At 47.9% G+C, this 21,303-nt stretch overlaps 1 protein-coding gene across 3 annotated transcripts in view; it reads left to right on the top strand.

Moving 5' to 3' along the window:
- The window catches only part of LOC138513069 (uncharacterized), a 1,355,028-nt gene that overhangs the window by 410,142 nt on the left and 923,583 nt on the right, over positions 1-21,303 (top strand). For all 3 annotated transcript variants that reach the window (XM_069627754.1, XM_069627753.1, XM_069627752.1), the window contains exons 5-6: positions 6,436-6,488; positions 6,570-6,699. In XM_069627754.1, the coding sequence (XP_069483855.1) occupies positions 6,436-6,488; positions 6,570-6,699 (183 nt within the window). The remainder of the gene's footprint in view (positions 1-6,435; positions 6,489-6,569; positions 6,700-21,303) is intronic.

Here is a 21,303-nt window from a genome sequence, read left to right as displayed (position 1 = left end):
GAGGCAAAAATATAGTCCACTGTAGCCGATGCATTGCGACCTTCCCAGGTTGGAGTGTGGTCCGTACAGGCATAGGTGGTATCGAGAAGAACTAGCTCTCTGGAGTTCATCAAGGAAAGCCAAGCTTTGCCACGCAGCTCTGCCGAGGTCCCCAGTGGCCGTGAGGACTTCTTTGTGCAGACTGCATTTAAGTACCCGCAGATGAAGAGATGTGTTTCTGCGTGATCAATGTATGATCTGTGGATTTCTTTCGCCATCATGTCCAGGAAGTCGTTGTCAGTGATTGCATCTGGGTTCCAATAAATGTTCATGATTATGACCGATGCTGCTGATGGCTTGACTAGTTCTGAGTTCCAGTAAGTCCACTTCACTTGAACTGTTAGTAGGAAAAGAGTCGAAGATTTTAATCTATTTCATCCCTTTCACTGAGCGTATCGCGGTTAGCAGGCCTGAGGATGGCCTCCCTTTGGATCCTTTTATTGCTGGAGCAAAAGCTAAGTCGAACACGTCTAGGACAGGCTTCTCTGTGAGCTACATCTCCTGGAGGCACAGAATGTCAAGAGTCCAGATTCGCGTCCCCCGGAACCATGTGATGAGAAAACCCTTGTGTGTTCCATGAACCAAATCTGATAATTGAGTTGGTGTTAATTCGTTGGATTGTTGGGTTGAGTTTCTGAATGTTCTTGAATTGCTATTTTCTTTGGAGGGCAAGGGACTTCGGAAGCCAAGCCCATAGTTTTCCCCTTTGTCGGCTGTTCAGATTCTTTGCCGATGGTCTGCGTAAATGCTCTTTTTATTGATGTCAATGGGCCAATCGGACTTCGTTTGATTTCTTCGGCAGCCTCTTGCTTTCCTTCTTTGCTTTGCTTTTGGATTACTCTTGATCTTTCTTCTTGGCTAAGTTTAGATTCGATCCCTTTGTCCCCATGGGACCTTCTTACCATCTCACCATCTCCAAAGGCGTTTCAATAGCCTCCTGAAAACCATATTGACTCTTATCAGGCGGTGATCTGTTGCGCCTAATGTTTTCTCTTCTTGTTGGTGGACTTGAATGTTTTTGACGTTGCCTGTGAGTGTCCTGCGGTTGTTGGAGTCTAGATTCATCAGTTTCTATGAGGTCATATCCTAGTTTTAGGAGGTTTCCCATGGAGTCACGTAGCTTCTGTTTTACAGATCTAGAAGTTATGTACAGGTATGTAGTAGCCTGTCTACGTTCATGACTTGGATCTACTATTTTTAGATCATTGGATTCCACTGATCTGAGTTTCAGTATGCTTTGAAGAAGTTCCATGACTGTTCTTTTATTGAGGATAACGTATTCTCTACTGTCGCTGATTTGGTCCAATTTGAAGGCTGGGTTTAGACTCTTCGCTGTGTGTGCTCTGAAATTTGTTGGGGTGCCTCTACCTCGATTTTCAGTTTCTTGGATTTCGGCTCTCCATTGTTCTGCAGCCTTCTCTTGGAGATCGTTTCCTCTGCGATGCTCATGAGGTGAAGTATTCAGGGGATTTTCTTGTTTTTTTTTCCCAAGACTGTGGTTTAGTGAGGTTGATGCTTTTGAGTGATAGTGCCGTTGGGATCCTTTAACAGGTTTCACAAGTTCCTTGTGGGCCGGCTGATCATGCCCCCATGTTTTGATTTGGGCCGCCTTCTTGCAGCGTTCCTCCAGTGTAAGAAAGAGGAATTGATCTTTTGCCTCAGACATTTGTTTGTCCTAGGTTCAGGTCTCTGGGCATTAGGACTGGCTGAGGGCAAGACATCAGGTTTGTCCACCAGAATGTCGTCAAGATGTTGACTTAAGTTTGATAAGGCTTCCTCCATCAAAAAGTCCTCTTGTCGTTTTTGAAGTGTCTACGGGGCTAGTTGGCTCCACCAATTCGATGCAAACAAATGAATGTGTCTCCTTGGTATGTTTAGGAGCCATTCCACTGGATTTGCGGCTCGCCCCTGGCCTCACTTTCTGGCCCGGCTTCATATTTGACTTGGCGGGCGGCCTCTTTTCCGACAGTGGTAGTCAGAAGACCCATTGTTTCTCCCTCCTCTGGGTTTCTTGTGTTGTCTTAGAGTCTGCAAAGATTGGGAAGTCTTTGTTCAATTGGGGATTATTTTGCTTAATGTTAGATTTGTGAAGGTTGACTGGCAGTATTGACTCATTGTCTTTGCACACACAATTGTGAGATCGCTTAGTTTCTGAAGGACTGTTTTTTTTGCCTTTGTCGTTGATTTCTCTTGAGGGGTTGGTACTTTTCTCAGACATTTTGAGCTTTTTTTGCGGTGGGTTGTTAGGCGAGTTTTCGCTCGCCCCAAGACCAGTTGGCTTGTTAACTGGTACTTGCTTTAAATCATTCCAGTTGCGCGCGGTCTGGCATCCGACCTCTTGGGAAATGGTTAGGGTTACTTGCCTCTGGTCATCTGAAGTCTCCTCTCATGCTGTATTAGGTTGGACTCTTTCTGGTTGTTTTTCCATTGCAGAAATGTAACCCTCCAAATAGAGTTTGGAGTGCATCATTGCTGAGATTGTGCTGTCATCTTTTAAAGTATCATTTATCGACTCATACAGTTTTGTAAAGGGGGCGAGAGACACCATTACAACTGACATGATTGTCAGAATGTCCAGTTTTTTCTTTGGAGTGTCAGCTGGTATAGTTTCTGGTCATTCACTGAGTCTTCTAGCTCTCAGAGGTAGTTCTGGTAGTTCACTAATCCTTCTGGCTCTCAAAGGAGTCAAGGCCATTGATGTCAGTCTTTTTCAGAAGTTCTGGCGCGAGGAGGTGTTTTACTCAGAAAGACCAGTTCTTCCTTTATTTTAAGTTCGTTGGGGAGGTCATTTTATGTGGGATTCGCTCTTTGCTCCACAACAAAGTCTGAGCTTTCCTGGCTGCTCAACCGTTTCTCGTCCACTACGGTTGGGCCCGGAATAGCACCAGAGGGTGTGTCTTCCCAAGTTCCCGTTAGAGGTGGACAGGTATTCGCCAAGGCAGCTGGTTTGTTCGAAAGTCGTTCTGGGCACGCCAAGGCAGAGGAAACGCCACAAGGCAACTGCTTGTCGTGTGGAACAAAAACGCCACAGGGCTGCTGTTTTTCTTGTGTAGGTGCGTTGCCCATTGTTGATCTTGGTGATGTGACATGTCACGAGTCTCAAGAGTTGTGGGCTTTCCCCCCGCCAGTTCTAGCTCAAGAGGAGTTTCCTTTCGCAGTAATTCATCTTGATGCGAAGAGACAGGCAAGTTGGCACTTGTTGTTTTTTGATTTTGTGACACTGTGTTCCTCTGAGCTGAACACCACTTCCAACATTTCACTGTCACTGATTTCACAGATCTTATCTTATTTTCTTTTGCATAGTTTCCCAAAAAAGTCTTTCAAGGTGTGGGTTAAAGAAAGTTTGGTTTCAACGAGTTTAGAGATTTCTTTGGATTTTAATATTTTCCTGGTTGGGCGTTTAGCTAGCTGCTTTTTACCATTACTGGAGGGCAATGGTTCGTCACCTTTTGCTGGCGGCCCACTTATATGGATGGGTTGGCCACTCAACTGGGCTGCCCATGATGTTTTATTCCTTAAAGATCTTTTACTTTTCTTGGGGCGAGGTCCTTCGCCCTTGGTTGAAGTAGCTGTTCTCATTGCTGAGTGGTCTGAGTGGCAACTCTGATCTTCCGAGTCTTCCCATTCCCCGCTTGGGTCAGGCACGTGGATCAAGGATGAGCCAAGTGGAGCAGCCTCATTTGGTTGGACAAGCAGCGCCTTCCATCCATTTTTGTGGTGTGGGGTGTATTTCAATGCTCACCTTAAAAGGTTGGGTGTGCTGTGTGCACCCTACTTGCATGTTGACCAAAGCCTCGTCTGGCAGACTATTTTCAGGTGTAGTCTTGCATTGCTTATCATTGGCTCTGTAAGCACTTTCCTCAGCTGGTGAGACACTTGCAATTAGTGGCACAGCTCCCATTCCCAGAGTCTTTGTTGATCTTGCCACTCCAGCGCCCCCTGGGATACTCTCCACCTCCGCTGCCCGCAGCTCCATGCCAGCCCCTCCCACTCCTCCACGACTCGGCGCCGTCCCTCCTCCGACAGACGGTGTGGAGTTAGCCGTCTCTGGAGAGGGGCAGGCCCCTGGACCGCCGTCAACTGAGGAAGCAGGCGAGGCGGACGCAACAGGTACGTCCTGAGCTGGTGGGAAGATTCTCGGCGGGGCAGGCGGGTTCTTGGAGTTGTTGGATCCATCGCAGACTCAATCTTCGGCCAATTCGGCCTCTTGGTGGATACCTTGTGACTGGTGGGGGGCTTCCAAGACGCTGGCGAAGGCACCAGAGGCCGCAGCGTCTAAGTGGTAGCCGGACCCAGAGTCTTCCAAGCCACAGGGGATGCACCCGAAGGTTTCAGGACAGCCCGGTCAGGGTCGGTAGAATCACCCAGGCCCTCGGATGAGGTGTGCAGATGGTCCGCTTTCCCGCTGCTGTTGAGGGGTTTTTTCTTCTCCTCGGCGCGGGGACGCAAGCTCCTCAATTGTCTGCCTTTCTCTTGGGCGGCAGGGCTCAGCAAAGCAGCGTCATGGGGTCTATGGCGTCCATAGCGGCCATACACTGCTACTATGCCGCTACTCTGCGGGAAGTGGAGTTTTTATGCAGTCTCCACTCACTGGATACACACAGGAAACTTATGACGGACTGTAGTCTGCAGATGCAGGGAAAAGAGTAGCTGCAGTCACTGCCAAAGACTGCTACTCTGCCGCTACATCAGTGGATGTTCTGGAATACTAGATTATCATTGGATGAAATTCAGGAACCATGTAGAATCGCTTCATTGTGGTGTTTTCTTTGCAGGTGGGTAGCTGAGATTTGTTAGTTGGTTGTATGTGGCTGGTCAAGGACAATGAGCCTCTAAGTGTTTGGAGGTTACTGAAAGAATTAGATGCAACGCAACTACCTTTGTTTCAGTCCTCCTATTTGACTTTCAAACTCAACAGAATGTAATATCTCCAGTGTATGCATGTAGATACTGAATGAAAAAGGGGCATTACCTCCAATGGAACTACATCCTTGAGAGAGGTATTGCCGCAGATGTCCTATTGGACTTTGGAATGAGGACTAACCACAACTTCTAATCTGGTAGAAATTCTACATTTGACACTGGTGGCAATTGCAATTCTGTGTGGAGGAATTAGCACCTCTAATATCTCCCAAACTCTTAATGAGACCCAATGGATCTTGAAATAAGCTGTTGTTGCACTGTCTCCCCTTAAATATTCTATTTCTAACTGGTTCCTTCATCACAGTCCAAGAGGCTAATTTACAGACTTGCAGGATTACATTTCTACCTCACAAGCCAGCCTGACATCGTTGGCACTTGAAGCAGCATCCCTAGTTTACATTCAGTGTCTTGCCCACCCGCTACCATGGGTCAACCTTTGGGTCATAAACCGCTCCCCATGGTTATGGGAACTTAGCTTGGTGTCCATCTGGCCCCATCTCTGAGACTTTCAGATGAATCCCAGAAGTGTCAGCTGTTGGTGGCCAAATGCTTTACAGCTGGCCCAACAGGATCTTGAGAAATTGCTTGATCAAAGGACCATGATGTCTGAAGACAGTGAGCTGATGGCTAAGAAGCTGAACAAAAGCTCAACAACTTACTTATTGAAGTAGATTCCCCTTTTTGCGTAAACGCATGTTCCTCTACTCAGTCGAATGTTGCACAATGGGTTACAGGATGAGATGTCTATTAGATTTGCAACCACTTACCGTGCTCTATTTTGATCTGCATGACATTATCTTAACAAAGGCAAACTTTGCAGGGTCAGTGGAAAGGCAGGAGGGAAGCCTGCCACGTTGATGGAGATGATGACAAGATGAAACATATTGCCACTAACATCACGAGGACATAGCCAATGGGTAGATTTTCCATATTCATGCAGAAATCGATGTTTGTGCTAGAACTGTGGTGGCATTTGAGGGAAATTCTGCAGTTGCCACTTTTGGTTTTGAGATCCTCCCAGCTGTTTTTACAAATGACGGTGAATGGGAAGAAGCTGAACCTGATAGCAAGTATAAATAGCACAGGATTTCTGCAAAGGTATCTCAGTATACCCCTATTCTGTTTAGATAAGAAGTAACCCCATATTGTAAGCTAGTATGCTTGGTGTACATGTCAGTGTTGAACCCTATAACCGTTTTTTAATGTAGATGTGGAAGAGTAGGTTATGTCCCCATTATTTGATTGTAGTCATCTTTAAACATAACTTTTTCATTTTTAATATGAATTTGTAATGTATTTCTTGATATCGAACATGTATTGTTTTTGATTTATATGGTGTGTTCTTATGGAATTCTTTTTTTCTGAATAGACAAACTTGTTTATTCATTCAACATAAAACAAAGTTAAAATGTGCACTTCAGTGATTAAAGTTGTTGTACAATGATGTACTTTTTCTTTTTTTTCCTGCGTTAGATCCCAGTTATGTAAAAAATGTGGATTCATCTCACTCCAGTTCCATTGATGTGGTAAGATAGAATTGTGCACAAAAAAGTAATTTAGCTCTTAAGTGAATTCAAAAACGTAACTATATTGGTTTTCTTTTCCAGTTGTTGAATCTTTCCCGTGATGCACAAAATCCTGAAAAGAACTATTTTTCCATGTATTTGAACAAAGAAAATTTCTGTGCTGAGAAAACAGTCCACCTATTGGAAGACCAAGTTCTGACTTTAGCAATAGGTATGTTTTTCAATTGTTTCATTAAATAAGCATTACTTTTTGAGTACTACTTCTTGCATCTCGGGAAAGATGTGCTCTTTTGGAGATATAGGTAGGAGCATGACCTACTAGAATTGCAATATCAATGACGACTAAATCTCAGTGATCTTGTCCACAACCACAAATCTCATTGGACCCCCTTTAGAGATAGAAATGTGAATTTTGATTTCATGTTCTGTGTACATGTAATACATAGCAAGGGATTCAAACGTAGTATATACCAAATGAGTAACACTGTATATATCTGCTGGGGAAAAAATTGGTTCAGTAGCTATAGATTTTAGTACCACCAAAACTCCCCTGCAAATCTACTTTTTGTATTCTACCACACTTGCAATTCGAGCAAAGGAATCCAATAAATGAATGCTTACATTGGTTCCTGTATATCGGAAGCAGGCTTAGTACACAGACTAAGTATTGCAGGCATAAGAATGGCCAAGACGCTACACTTTGCAGCCAAAAATCCTTTAAGACCGTTTGATATGTTTTAGGTGGGAAACCTGCATCAGCGTTCGCCTAAAGTTCTAAAACTGATGATATGTGGGTGGAGAGGAGGAGCACTGCAGTGTCACGATGTAGAAAGACTCTTGCTATACGCAAAAAACTCCAGCCTGAAAATTAGTGTGGCTATTGATCAGAGGGTAGGGGGCTAACTTTATCGTCCCTGAAGACGAGATTGGCTGACCCTCTGGTCTTCTACCACAAAAATGTATTTTGGGGAGGGGAATGAAATTAGTCAATTTATGTGGCTCATGGAGTTGTTGTGGTTACCCCTTAATGTTAATCAATGATACAGCTCGGGGCTGTATGTGGTCTAGCCTATGAGCGTGATGGGTTGAATTAAAACGACACGCGATAATGGGATAATGCACAGCAGCAGGTGGTGATATTAAAACCAATTTCATTTTGGCTCTTGGCTTGCCGTTTCTAGGTTGGGCTATTAGGTGGCGTTTGCGCCACCTATAACCTGAAACTGTCGCAGATATGGCGAAATTCTATATGATGGAGGAGACGGAGCCTGTAGGTGTTTGGTTATTTGACTGCCTATGACCATGCTAATCCCTATGGCCATTCCGACCCAGTCCGCCCTCCCTGCCCAAAACGCCTCCTCATGGGAACTTTGAGTTGGATTTAATCAAGCTTTACCATCGCACTTTGCACTCAAAGTGCCTGCCAGTGTTTTTCCAATGCCGTCTTTTGAGGGTTAATGACTTGAGCTGTAAACCTTCTACTGCTGTAATACAAATTTCTTTACCAGTTCTGCCTTCAGCCACATGATTTATAAGCCCTATGCATGTCCCTCAATGAACTCCTTCTAAAAAACAAGCATTGACAAATCCAACGGTTTGGGCTTGTGTACAACTATTAGATATTTGCCAGGCACTGCTATTAGATTCCCAGGCACTCACCATTTTGCACCTGCTACTGTCAATGGCAAGTTAATACCACTACAGCAGTGCCTAACAAGTGCCCTTCCCAGGCCTACATAACAGCCCAAATTGTTGGCATTGTCAATGCGTGTTTACAGTTGCAAGTAATCTGAAACCGTTGCCCAATGTCACAGTGAAGGTGGAACTGTTTGCATTGCCCTAGACCAGAGGGTAGTCAGCCAACTACATTCTAGACTACCTCAAAGACCATCATGTGGTATCTAAGGCAGACCTAAATACTAAGGGTTGCAATCCCAGAGGGACAGATCAAAAGATGGAACATTTGTATCCTGTAGTGTGTGATAAGCATAGTCCAATACATTGGCAGCGTAGTGGGCCATTGTTGTGCAGCAGTACAACACGTAAGGGTTTTAGTTGAGGTGCTCAATTTCCTTTAATTCTGGTGGGGTATTTTTTACTTTACTTCTTCTTAACATTCTTATGCGTTTTTTTGCCAATCTGGACATAAAATACAAGAGTGACTTGGAAATAAACATCTTGTATTTTCATCCACCCTGTTTCCTCCCCCAAAACCCCATCTTCACCTTTCCTTCCCACTTTCCTCATTCCAAGCTGCACATATCCTCTGTCCACTTAGGGCCTATGGCCTTTCTGAACACCTGTTTAGTACTTCTGCGTGGTTGTGTCCTTGCCTTAGAATGTCGGGGTGTCCATACTCATTACTTGGATATTGCAAGGGTGCCCTCCTAAATACATGCACATACACTAGCTTATCTTCCTTACCCTCTTTTATATATTGACCTCCTGTTGGGGCTGTGGGTGGGGGCTGGCGAGGGCACCTCTCTCCGAGGAGCTGAGGAATGGCCCACTCTACCGCAGAATGCACACATTTTCTAATATACCTCGTGGAATGCTGTATTCCATGTAATCTTTCAGAGAATGCCACTTGGGTCATCGGATTAAAGAATTACTACTTACTCCCCAGGTTCCACCTATGATTTATAGTATCTGAATGCAATGCGAAGTCCGGTCACTCTTCTGTAGGCCCTCCATTTCCTCTGAGTCTGAGATTCCTTTTCGTAGGAGAGTCAAGTCATTCTTTGTTTTGTACCTTTGTGTAATCTGGATTCCATGATCTCTTTGGGTGATGTAACTATGTAGTCCCACATTGGGGTTAGTTCCCTGCATCCCAACAGTATGTGTATGAGGGTGCTAGCCTCCCCATAGCCCTGATATCCTTTGCATGACTCATGGTCTCTTCCCATTTTTCCTTATTTTGCCTTTTCAGGAATATGCTGGGATCTGGCATCCCTGACATGGTCTCTCCAGCCCTTTATAACCTCCTATAATTCGGAGGCCTCAAATCTGCGATCTAGATCTGCTTCCAGCTTGACCTTTGGTCAAGCTGGAAACCTGGCTACAATGTTCATACCCCCAGCCTGCTGCCACCCTCGCCCCCACTCCCCCCATCGACCTCCCTGCGGTCCTCCTGTAGCTCTGCAATGGGATATCCCAAGATGGCTCTCTTGGTTCAACTTTGAGCTTCCGTAGAGAATCCCTGACTTGCAAGTATTTCCAGAAGTCTTTATAATTTATCTGATAGCCTATTTGCCAATCCTCAAATGCCTTTGGTGTGGTGCTTTTGCAAATGTCCCTTCCTCTGGGGATCCCTTTTTTTGGGCTTTCGTGCCAATGCCACCATACTGATGCCAATGTTTTGCCATTTCTATACAGTAGCTGTCGACTGAGCTTTCACACAACACTGCTTATTTGCTAATGCCCAAACCACTCATGACGTGCCTTCGTTTGGGAGATCTGCTGTTTAGTCTCTGGGCTGTCATAAGTGGGTCATGGATAGGTTTTATTTCTCCATATCCAGCTTCCCCAAGCTTTTAGCTTTCTTCGCTTCAGACATGGACGCCGGTGTACCAGGTGAAATGTTCACACATAGCTTGGGATCCCATGGTAATGTACTTCTCAGCTGCCTTCTTCCTTGAGTTTGTGCCAAGCTCAGCCTACATCTTTGACCCACCCTTAGGAAGCCCTTCAAACTATTTGCCAAGTGTAAAATATCTTGTGGCGAATAGAACAAAACTGGGAGGACATATAAGATCATTTTGTTTGATCTATGCAAACCGTTTTTAGAAGGGCTTCTTTCTCCATCTGTACAGGCTCGTTTGTGTGTGTTTGTGGTATATATAATATCGGGCACAGCGGCCGCTTCCCTGTAGTCCTGGTGAAATCTGAGCCATTGACTTTTGTAAATCCTGTTGCTAAGAACTTTTGATCAATTTGACAAATGTGTCTGATATTTGGCCAAGAAAAACTCTGGGCCAGTCGTGCCCCCAATACCCCTTTTGAACATTTTGGGCAAATTCGTCCAATGGTTTAAAGGCTATTGTTTGGAAAAACTAGATGGTTTTGACAGATTCCATTCACTATCCCACAGGCAAAAACCTGCATCGTCTGAATGGTATCCCTACCAAAAATATCCCCACCAAAAATATCACCGCCATATGCAATATTTTTGGGGGCGTTATGTGTGAGCGGGGGTTGCCGTGGTGTCCCCCTTACATTAAAAAATGATGCAGGGTTGTCCCCCGCAGGATCCATGTGTGAATTAAGCTTCAAAAATATAGCGATATTTTTGCATCGCGATATTTTTGCGGCGGAATTAACACATGGAACCGTTTGAATAGGTGCACAGATAAAACGACTAGACAGACTTGTTCCAAATACAAAACAAGTTGGGCATAAAGAAGTGCACATGTGCCTTTTTGGTAGTTGGGTGTAAATCCATCTCGTAGTTTATTTACAATTTGATGGAGAAGTGGATGTTCCCATGGTAAAAAAAAAGTATATACCTCCCATGGTGCATTACAGCATTGAAACTTTTTAGAAATGCAAAGTCACTGTTTTGTCCTACACGCAGCAAGCAGTTCCTGCAATAATTCCGCCGGAAGGGGAAAAGAAAGATCCTCAAATTATGTGTGGGGGGGCTGGGTGTTTTCACGTCAGGGTACATGAGTTTTACACTTCGGTGCGAGCTAGCGAGGTATATTGAAGCCGATCATTCCCGCCTTCTCACAGAAAACTTGCAACATGATTGAGGAAATTAAAATACATCACGGGAAGCATCAAGGGGGAAAAGCAGTTTGAGTTCCAGGTGGTTGAGATGAGGCCAAAAAAGGAGTAGTACACCTAGAGGCACCGCTAGGGGGTGATGAGGGGCTATAGCCCTGGGTCTTTTGGATGTAGCCCCGGATAGATGTTTGGGGGCTTCCACCAAAAGGCTAGCCCCCAGGCCCGAAATTAGTGCACAGGGACCGGGTCACACCTGTTGGGGCGGGTCAGAGCCCCCACGCGGTCCCGTAAGCCCCTTCACCCAAGGACTCACACGGGCACCAGTCCTTCCAGTTCGGGCTTCCCGGTCGCTCTACCGCGGCCGGGAACGCCCCCTTTATTTATACAAACTGCGACGGCGTGATACGTCACGCCGCCGCGTGCGCCCGTCATCGGGCGGCGCCACACTCCTCCTTTTCCGGGAGGAACAACAGAACGCATTAACATTAACTTTATTAACCAGAAAATCACACATCTACTTTAAACGCTACTGCACACCCAAAGAAAAACCCCTTTAATGTCATCCACCCAGATCTGCTCACCCCAGTTCACTAGCCATTTGTCCCACGACATATTCGCTGAGGTAGGCAGGTTTCCCTCGCCCAGCCCTCTGGGGGTACCTCCTGCCTACCTCCGGCACGTGACGTCCTTCCACCGCCTCTCCCCGGACGGGGGATTCGGGCGCCGCTTCATAGAGGCCTCCGTCAGCCGGCGTGTCTGGTGGATCCGGTTCAGGTGGGGTGTCAGTTCGTGAATCACCCAGCTTCTTGAAGCTCACGTTTCGGGTGACAGCTGATCGTCCATCCGAGGCCGTCACCATGGACCCCTTCACCGCCACTACATCCAGGGGCTCCGGTTCATAGGGGAGTGATAGCTTCCCGTGGGGGTGTCGATTACGGATGAGGACCTCATCCCCTAGTTCAAGTCTCTGAGGGCGGAGACCCCGGCGCAGGTTTTCTTGTTCAATTCGGACTCGCCTTTGAGCCTCTACCTGCTCATTATCGATGACCCCCGGTTCTTTCTCCCCAACTTCCGGCAGCAGCCCCCGGGGGCATCTCTTGAATAACACCTCTGCCGGAGCCACTCCCGTGGCTGCATGTGGGGTGGTGCGGTACACCCGAAGGAACTGATAGAGGGCCGGCCCGTTGTAAAGATTGGCCCTGCCCTTGAGCAATCCGGAAGGTTTTGTTTAGGGTCCGCATCAGTCTCTCTGCATCCCCGTTCGCTCGAGGCCACAGGGGGGATATCTTCCGGTGTTGTATTCCGCAGCTCTCCAGCAGCTCGGAGAATCGCTCACTTTGGAAGGGCGATCCATTGTCGGAGCATAGGGTGTGGGGAAAACCATGGGCCGCAAACATTTTCTCCATCGCTACCACCACATGCTCAAAGGCCACTGAGTCAACGAACTCCACTTCGGGGTATCTCGAGTATTCATCCACTAGCACCAGGAAATGGGTACCCACTGATGCTGAGCCAAAGTCGGCGTGGACGATCTCCCACGGCCTCGTGCCTCGGGGCATGGCCTCAATGGCAGGTTCACGTTGCAGAGGGGAGGCCGCCTGACACCATACGCAGGCCGCCACAAAGTCATCCACCCTTTTCTCTAACTCTGGAAACCAGACCTTTGAGCGGAGCCGCGCCTTGGTCTTGGCGGCGCCCTGATGTCCATGGTGGGCGAGATGGATCACCTCCGCCACCTTTGCCTGTGGGACAACAATCCTGTCACCCCGGAGCAGCAGCCCAGAGTCCGAGAACGACAGCTCCTCCTTTACCTTCCACAGCTGCTCCAATACTGTTTTGGCTTCTTGCGTGCGTCCGGCCCTTGCTTCGAGGATGGACTTCCACGACCCACTGTGCATTGAGTCTTTTAGAATTCGAAAGCACTCGTCCTCAGCTGCCGCAGCCTCCAACTCCTCTAGGGACATCGCATTTGGTGTTGCCGCTTCCACCACCATGCGAACATGACTGTCCGCTTCCTCTCCGCAGGTGTCATATCCCTCTCCCCCGCACACTCCCGGGTGACGAGAGAGATAGTCCGCGGCATTGTTGGCCCCGGGCCTGTACACCAGGGTAACAGAATATTCCAGGAGGGCGAGCATCTACCTCTCGATTCTCGCCGGTGGTTTCGAAGAGGAGCCCACCAGGATCGGAAGCAGTGGTTTGTGGTCAGTAACCACCGTCACCGGGCGTCCCAGGACGTAGAGCCGGAAGTGCCTGCAGCACCGCCAAGGCCTCCCGCTCGATCTGGGAGTACATCTGTTCAGTCTCAGTGAGGGCCTTGCTAGCATATGCTATAGGTCGAACACTCCCGTTGCGGTCCACCTGCGTCAGCACTGCTCCCAACCCGAAGGGACTTGCATCGACCACGATTTCAGATTCTAATGCTGGGTCGAAGAATGCCATCGTGTCCTCCGCTGTGAGGGCACCCTTAATGTCCTCGAAAGCGGCTTGTTCAAGGGGGCCCCACTGCCATGGTGATTCTTTCTTGGTCAGCGCCCGGAGTGGCTCAGATCTCGACGCCAAGTTCTGGATGAACCGCCCACAGTAAGTGACCATCCCCAGGAAACTCCTCACGTCGGTCACCGACTCGGGGGCTTTCGCCGCCTTGATGTCCTGGACCTTTTTCGGGTCTGGCGACACACCCCCCTCCTTGAAGATGAATCCGAAAAACTCGATGATGGAGCGCATGAATTCACATTTTTCCCGGTGAAGGGTGAGGCCCAGAGATTGGAGTCGTTCTAAGGTCTTTCCCAGCCTCCTCATGTGATCCACTTCAGTTTTGGCGAACACCAGGATGTCGTCGCTAATGTTAAGGACGCCCTCCAGGTCTGCTAGGGCGCCCCTGATGATATTTTGGAACACTTCAGCGGCAGACGACACCCCGAAGCTCAACCGCTTATATCGATACAGACCCCGGTGGGTGGTGAAAGTCGTTATGTACCGGGAGTCAGGATGAAGGACGACCTGGTGATAGCCAGCTCGGAGGTCCAGCTTGGAGAAAAATCGAGCCCCTTGAACATCCGCAATGATGTCATCAATCGTCGGTGTAAGATGCCGCTCCCTTCTGATCGCTTTGTTCGGAAGCCTCATGTCCACGCATATGCGCACTGAGTCAGGTTGCTTGGGCTTTCTGGCCACCACGATCGGGGACACCCAAGGGGTTGGGCCTTCCACTTTCTCGATGATATCCAGGCTCACCAGATTGTCCAGCTCCTTATCCACCAGCCCCCTTAAGTGAAAGGGTACTTGCCGGTGTTTCAGTGCGATGAGTTGCACCGACTCATCGATGTGTAGTCGAATGGGTTCCCCCGTCATCTTTCCGATGCCGCTGAAGAGGGCAGCGTACTTGTCCAGGAGGTCATGTATATCCTCAAGGTGGACGGAGTAGGCGAAGCACACGATCTCTAATGCCTCTGCAGCTGCACAGCTGAGCAAGGTATTACTGCTCACCGGGGTCACGTAGAATCGAGCCTTAATGTGTGAGCCATCATGTTCCACGTCAGCCACGAAGGCACCGTCCAGCGGTATCGGTTCCTGGCCCCCAAACGCAAATATGCGGGCTCTCGGTGTGGCCAGACCCGGGAGGGGTTTGAGAGAGTCAAAATGTCCTCTGGCCATCACATTGACGGAAGCACCAGTGTCCACGAGCACCGGGACTGGGGAGTGGTTGATCTCCACTACACATCTTGGCTGTCTCCTGCTTTTCCTTTTGAGCGTTTCTACGCTGGAGACAAAAAAAACGTTCTCTTCGTCTTCCTCCTCAGCTCCTTCCGCCTGGGGCTCGACCTCACCCTGCTCCACCTGGGCTACACTGGGCGGTTGGTTCTGGCGCAGAGTCCACAACCGTGCCTGACCCCTTGGCACCATCACTGGCATGGCCGCACGACATACCCGCGAGAAGTGATCGGGCAGCCCACACCTCCCGCAGGTTTTTCCGACCGCAGGGCACTCCGTCATGTGGGGGAGGTCATACCCGCACTTCTGGCACGACTCCCCACTCCTTCCTGCCCTGTCTCGGGGTCCTCCACCTGGGCGTCTCACACCTCGGCCACCTCGCCACACCACACACACTTCCTCAGGCCTCCCCGACCGAGACCCTGCTTCCATCTTGCTGGCTCGGGCCTCCGCTACCTCATGGCATCTGCCCAGCTCCAGTATGCGGGGCAGCGTGATGCCTGGCTCTCTCAGGACCTGCCTCCTGAGCTTGCCAGAGGAGCATGCCTGGATCAGCATCATGTCGTCTGCGTCTCCCCATGCACATCCGAGGGAGAGGCGGCGTAAGCGACCGTAGAAAGTGTCCAGTGTTTCCTCTTCCTTCTGCTTAGCCGAAAGCATAACGAACCTCTCATAGTCCACGTTCGCAAGGGGGAGGAAATGCGCGAGGAGCGCCGCCTTGGCCGCATCGTAGGAGTTATTGATGGGAGTAAGTGATTCAAATATTTCCTGGACTGCCGGTCCGGCCGAGTATAGCATGGTGGCAATCCGGCTGTCGTCATCCGTCACCTGAGCAGCCCTGAAATACATGTCGAGGCGACTCACCCATCTTCTCCATCGGGGCCCCATGCTCGAGGGTGGGCCCGATGCATCGAACTCAGGAATGGGCTGCAGGGCGGCATGGGCCGCAGGTGCGCGTGCTTGGGCCATAATGGGAAGCCCTGGTTGTCCAGGCAGAAGTCCTGCAGGGGCCTGGATCACCGGTGGAAGGACAGCCTGTTGTTGAGCAGCAGCCTGGCCACGATCGCGGGGACGTGACGCAGCTGCACCACCACTGTCCGAATCATCAGAGTCACCCATGGGTTTGAGCGCACAGGCACCCCCTACCTACTGTCCTGAGGGCCGCAACTCAAACTTCTTCCTCTCCAGGCACCCAACTTGAGGGAGGTCTCTAGGCAGGGCACCAATGGAGGCACAACATGCAGCCAAACCTGATGATGAAGGAGCCAGTGAAGAAACCACAGCGCTTTGATGATGAAGGAGACAAAGAGAAAGCAGTGAATTCCCCTTGTCAAAGTCCATATAGGCCTGGGGGTTCCAAAAATTGAGCCTAGGCACTGGATGGGCCTGTACAGGCCCTGTGATGTTGGTCCTTCTCCTGGCTTTCACACGACGTAAGAGTCCCAAAATTGTGTAAAAATGCACAAAACCAGCATGGGCATGCAGGTCATAACTCCCACTTCCAATTTTTCCAAATATTAGGCCCGTGATGTACTCACGCTCCAAACCGGAGCCTTGTGAATTTTCACGGCCTACAAGACAAAATGGCAGCCGGCCGCGTGTGCGTCCCGCGACCCGGCATGAAGCGAAGCGATGCTTCGTTCCGCTTCCATTCAAAAATTCTGAATAAACAATTTCACCGCCGGGCCCGGGTCTCCCTCATCACTCGTCGCCACTGTTGGGGGCGGGTCAGAGCCCCCACGCGGTCCCGTAAGCCCCTTCACCCAAGGACTCACACGGGCACCAGTCCTTCCAGTTCGGGCTTCCCGGTCGCTCTACCGCGGCCGGGAACGCCCCCTTTATTTATACAAACTGCGGCGGCGTGATACGTCACGCCGCCGCGTGCGCCCGTCATCGGGCGGCGCCACAACACCATGAAGGAGAGCAAAGCAAAACAAGGATTGGAAATGACGGAGAGAGAGAAAGGGGAAAGGACAGCAGAGACAATCCGGGGACCTGCTACCTCTCCAACATCTTGGCTACATCTACTGTGGCATTTCTGTATACGGGTAGCTCCCCCTTAAGTAATTTGATTGCGGAAATTCCCTACCATCGGCTATTGTTAATAAGGCTTCACCATTTTTTCAAGTTAAGATCACATTGTTTTTCAGTCATGAACAATTAGGACATACCTGGTTGCATGCTGTGGCCAGCAGCAGCCACACGCGCTTGGGGATCTGCGTGAAGTGTAGTGGAGGGCCGGCTTTAAGTGCGTCACATGGCAGCCTCCATTCATACCCAGCACCCACCCTTCCAGTGCCCACCCTCATGTCGTCACATGAAATGCCTCTTTTACTTTGCGCCACTTGGTCTGGCCTGGGAATATAAAACAAAATAGAAACGCCAGTTTGGGCATGCATGGCTCTGAAAAGATGCCCGTCGGCCTTGCACTTTCCAAATATGGCTGGGCTGGGCCAGGTCAAGCAATTACTAGTGAAAGGCAACACACTAGTGGAAGCACATCCCCTATGAATGCCCTTGGAAATGCGCTCAGTAGAGCCCGGGGCACAGTGTGGCAAAGAGCATGCAGTGGCTCTCTTTAGCCCTAGCACAATATTTCAATATTTATTTTAGCAACCCACTTTTTCTAACCCTGGTCCATGCCTGTTGCATCTTCGAGGTCTTAATACGGATTAGGATTTAATTAAATCTGGCCAGTGAGGAGTTCCATCTCTCAAGCCGTTATTATATTGTGAATTTTTAGGCCAGAACACACAATGCAGGATTCAAGCTAAACCCACCTTTCCTCTGAGATTTTTCTAGAACCGGATTAAAATCTTCTCCTAACCGAGCCTTAAATTTACCAATGATTACACGATTTGCAGTAATCATGGGCATTGGGGATTTCGTGCTACATGGGTATGCATATAAACCATAAGGAATACAGTCTCTCAAATATTTTTCTTTCTATGGGTTCATGGCACATGTACGATCCATGCTCGTGGTGACTCTGGTGAGAGTCACTTGGCACTAGTGAGAGAGGTCCGAAATGGTAAGGAAAAGAGCATGCTCGTAAAACCTCTTCTGAGCGTCAGTTTGTTGTAGCTCATAAAGAATGAGGGCGGCAATTGCATAATAAACAGGAAAGGATTGACCAATATCCACAACCAATTAACATAAACTGGAGCATTTGGCAGTACGGATGTGGTGACGTGCTGAGATGGGCAATGCCACGTATGGTGGGTTCTAAACCTATTGAGTCCATTGCTTGAATCATGCCCCATGTGCCTTTTTAAAAAGGACCTGGGTAGGAATTCCACAGAAAGCCATTGGAGTGACCTGACATAGCGTGAGATGTGATCTCCACGCCTAGCATGCAATTGATAAATGTTGTGGTGCTCACTACAAACCTGCATTGGCAATGCCAACTGTTTGTGCTTTTGTGTAAGCAAGCAAAAGGCACTTGCGAGGCACTACTGTAGTGGTATTAACTGGCCATTGATGATAGGAGGTGCAAAATGGTGTGAGTACCTGGGCATCTACTAGCAGTGCCTGGCAAATGTCCAACACTTATACACAAGCCTCCTAAACTATTGGCTTTGCTATTACTTGTTTATTAACAGGACTTCAATGGAGGACGTTCATAGTGCCTATAAACCGAGTGGCTGAAGGCAGGCCTGGTTAAGACATTTTTATTACACCAGTATATGGTTTACATCTACAATTAAGTCATTAACTCTCAGAAGATTGCTTTGAAAAAAACAGTAGGGCTCTTTGAGTGCAATGTTTGATGTTAAGGCTTGATTAAAGTGAGCTCAAAGAGTTCCCCTCAGGAATTGTTTTGGGCTGGGAGGGGTAGGAACTGGGTTAGATTGGCAACAGGGATAAGCATGGCATTGGCAGTCAATAGGTGGGCAAATATCCAAACAACACTTTCAAGCTTTGTGTCCCTCATATGACATTTCTCCATAGCTATATTCGAATGCAATATGTTATGTTTATAGTTGGCGCTGTCACCTAATAGACCAAACTAAAAATGTAAGGGTAGTTCAGAGACAAAGGTCTGATTTAAGTGTGCCTCAGAGGACCAATTAAAATATTAGCTTAAGATTGTCAAAAGTGGCGCAAAACTCCTAGACTGTGGTATTGAGTTAGATTATAGTTTATCTCCCTCTCATAATGTATCCTCAGAGCTAATACAGATTGCACTGACAAACTTAATTTTATTTACACTTTTCTCTCACCGCCACCCCCCAGTTTCTGTCCCCCAAAGAGATATGTTGTACCCCATATGCAACAAGAGCATGGGGATTAATGGATGGGGGGGGCGCAAGTGAAGATTTCCCCCATGACCAAAAGCTACATGCTGAGGGATTTTGGAAGAGGGCTATAGGAGGCAAGAAATGTGGTCAGAGACATGGAAGTTTGCAATATGCAAACCCTAGGCCCCCCTTTCACCATCTTTACCATGGCACATTTGGCAGAAAATTGTGTTTGTCAGGAAACTGAGGTGGGTGCCAAAAACCCTCAGTTTTTAGTGTCTCCCACTAGCCCCAGACTCGATGCACACAGTGTACACATTCAATGCCCCCACCCCCCTCGCCAGGTGGCAGTGCCATAACTTCAGGTCCAGAATGATGCTGAATCCCTGTATGGGGTTCTTCATGATGAATTGTGGAAAAGAAAGATAACGGGTAGAGTGTGTATTTCTCAGAGGCCTATAAGCTGGAGTAACCATTCCTTGGCCAATAGGGGGGGTACAGGAATATGGAGTAGCATGCTAAGAGTGAAAGAAAGGGCATATGTGAAGGGGGATATGATGGGCGACACAAACATGCAATCTCAAATTTGCAGCATCTCTGGCTCCTTGGTAGGAAAAGGTCTCTGCCCGATCACCATGGAAAGCTATGTGGAACAGTTGAGGTGGTGCTGTTGCTTATTTGAGATTAGCACCCGGTGAGTGTCGATGTGCGTGTTAATAGCAGGCTCATTGGCCCTCGCCCGAACCTTACCTGCCAAACAAGTCTACGATGCTGCAGCATCTCAGAGCTCTTTCCTGTGAGTGGCCACCATGCAAAGGCAAAAGAGACTACATGTAGTCCCTTCGCCCCATCCATGGCGGCCATTTTGTTTGTTTACTTTTTTTCCCCATTCATTTTAATGGCCACCATGGAAAGGGAGGAGGACTACGTTTAGTCCCTTCTCCTTGATCCCTGGCGGCCAGTTTATATTGCTTTTTTTCCTCGAGCCAAACTGTAGCAGCGCTGTTTCTCAACTCGGAAAAAATCTGCTCTTAATAGCCTGGTATGACGTGACTAATGGCAATATAACCCTCAGAGGGGGTGCATTACCGGTAGGGTAATGCCCTTGGGGCTTTGTTAAAGAGTCAATGGCCCAGGGACATTACCCTACCAGTAATGCCCCCCCGTGTTATGTTGCTTGTTTATGTGCACCATCTGATATCTGTAGCCGTTTTTACCGTACAATTCCTAATGATGCAACCTCTAGTCGTTACCGCTGTGCTCTATCCAGATTATGTATTATGACCGTATAACGGACTGTCAAATAAGTGAGAAGGCTTCTAATATAATACACACGAGGAAAAGCCAGAATCTGTAATTAATCTTCTATATTTTATTAAATGGATATTAGGAAGTACTTTGGCAATAAGGGATCTGCAGTAGCAACAGCATCTTAATCCTCCACATCCAATGAGTCTCAGCAGCACCAAGAAGAAACTGAGAATAGATTATTCAGGTTGATTATTCACACCATGCTCAGGAAGGCTCAAGTATCGACACAAGCAGAGTACAGTTCCAGAAAGATTAGTGGCAGACCTATCGCTACCAATAGATCTAGTGAGGCAACAGATTTAATAGATTGATGAGGGCAAATTACTAGAATATCCTTAGTACACTGTTTTACAAAACTGTTCATTTCAGTATAATTTGTTATTCAAATACTGTTGGCTGAAATATTGTGCCAAAGGAAATGCCTTTTTGTTTTGCTTGTTAACAGTTTCTGCAAAAACATAACTGGTTAAACTTAGAATCATTGTGTACTAGTGGATATAAAAACTAGAAATGTGCCTTAAATCTATATAAAGACAATGAAATTACTGCAGCTCACAAAACATGTATGTTGGCAAGGGCCATGTACAAGGATGCTCTAGTGGATGGCAATGTAGACGATAGATGCAGGCATTGAACTTCAAATCACAGAAAGGCAAGACTTTCTTCTCTGTATTGTGGCAGTAACAAAGCTCCTTGGTAAACTAGGTATTTCATTTAGGGGGCATGGTGATTCAGAGGATAGCAAGAATAAGGGGCATTTCATAGAATTCTTAAATGTTCTATCTAAATTTGATCCTTTTCTTCAAAAGTATAAACCTCCTGAC

The sequence above is a fragment of the Ambystoma mexicanum genome, chromosome 12, assembly GCF_040938575.1.
Source record: "Ambystoma mexicanum isolate Mex_15411 chromosome 12, UKY_AmexF1_1, whole genome shotgun sequence".
Classification (NCBI taxonomy): Eukaryota; Metazoa; Chordata; class Amphibia; order Caudata; family Ambystomatidae; genus Ambystoma; species Ambystoma mexicanum.
This window is presented reverse-complemented; position numbering and strand designations above follow the sequence as displayed.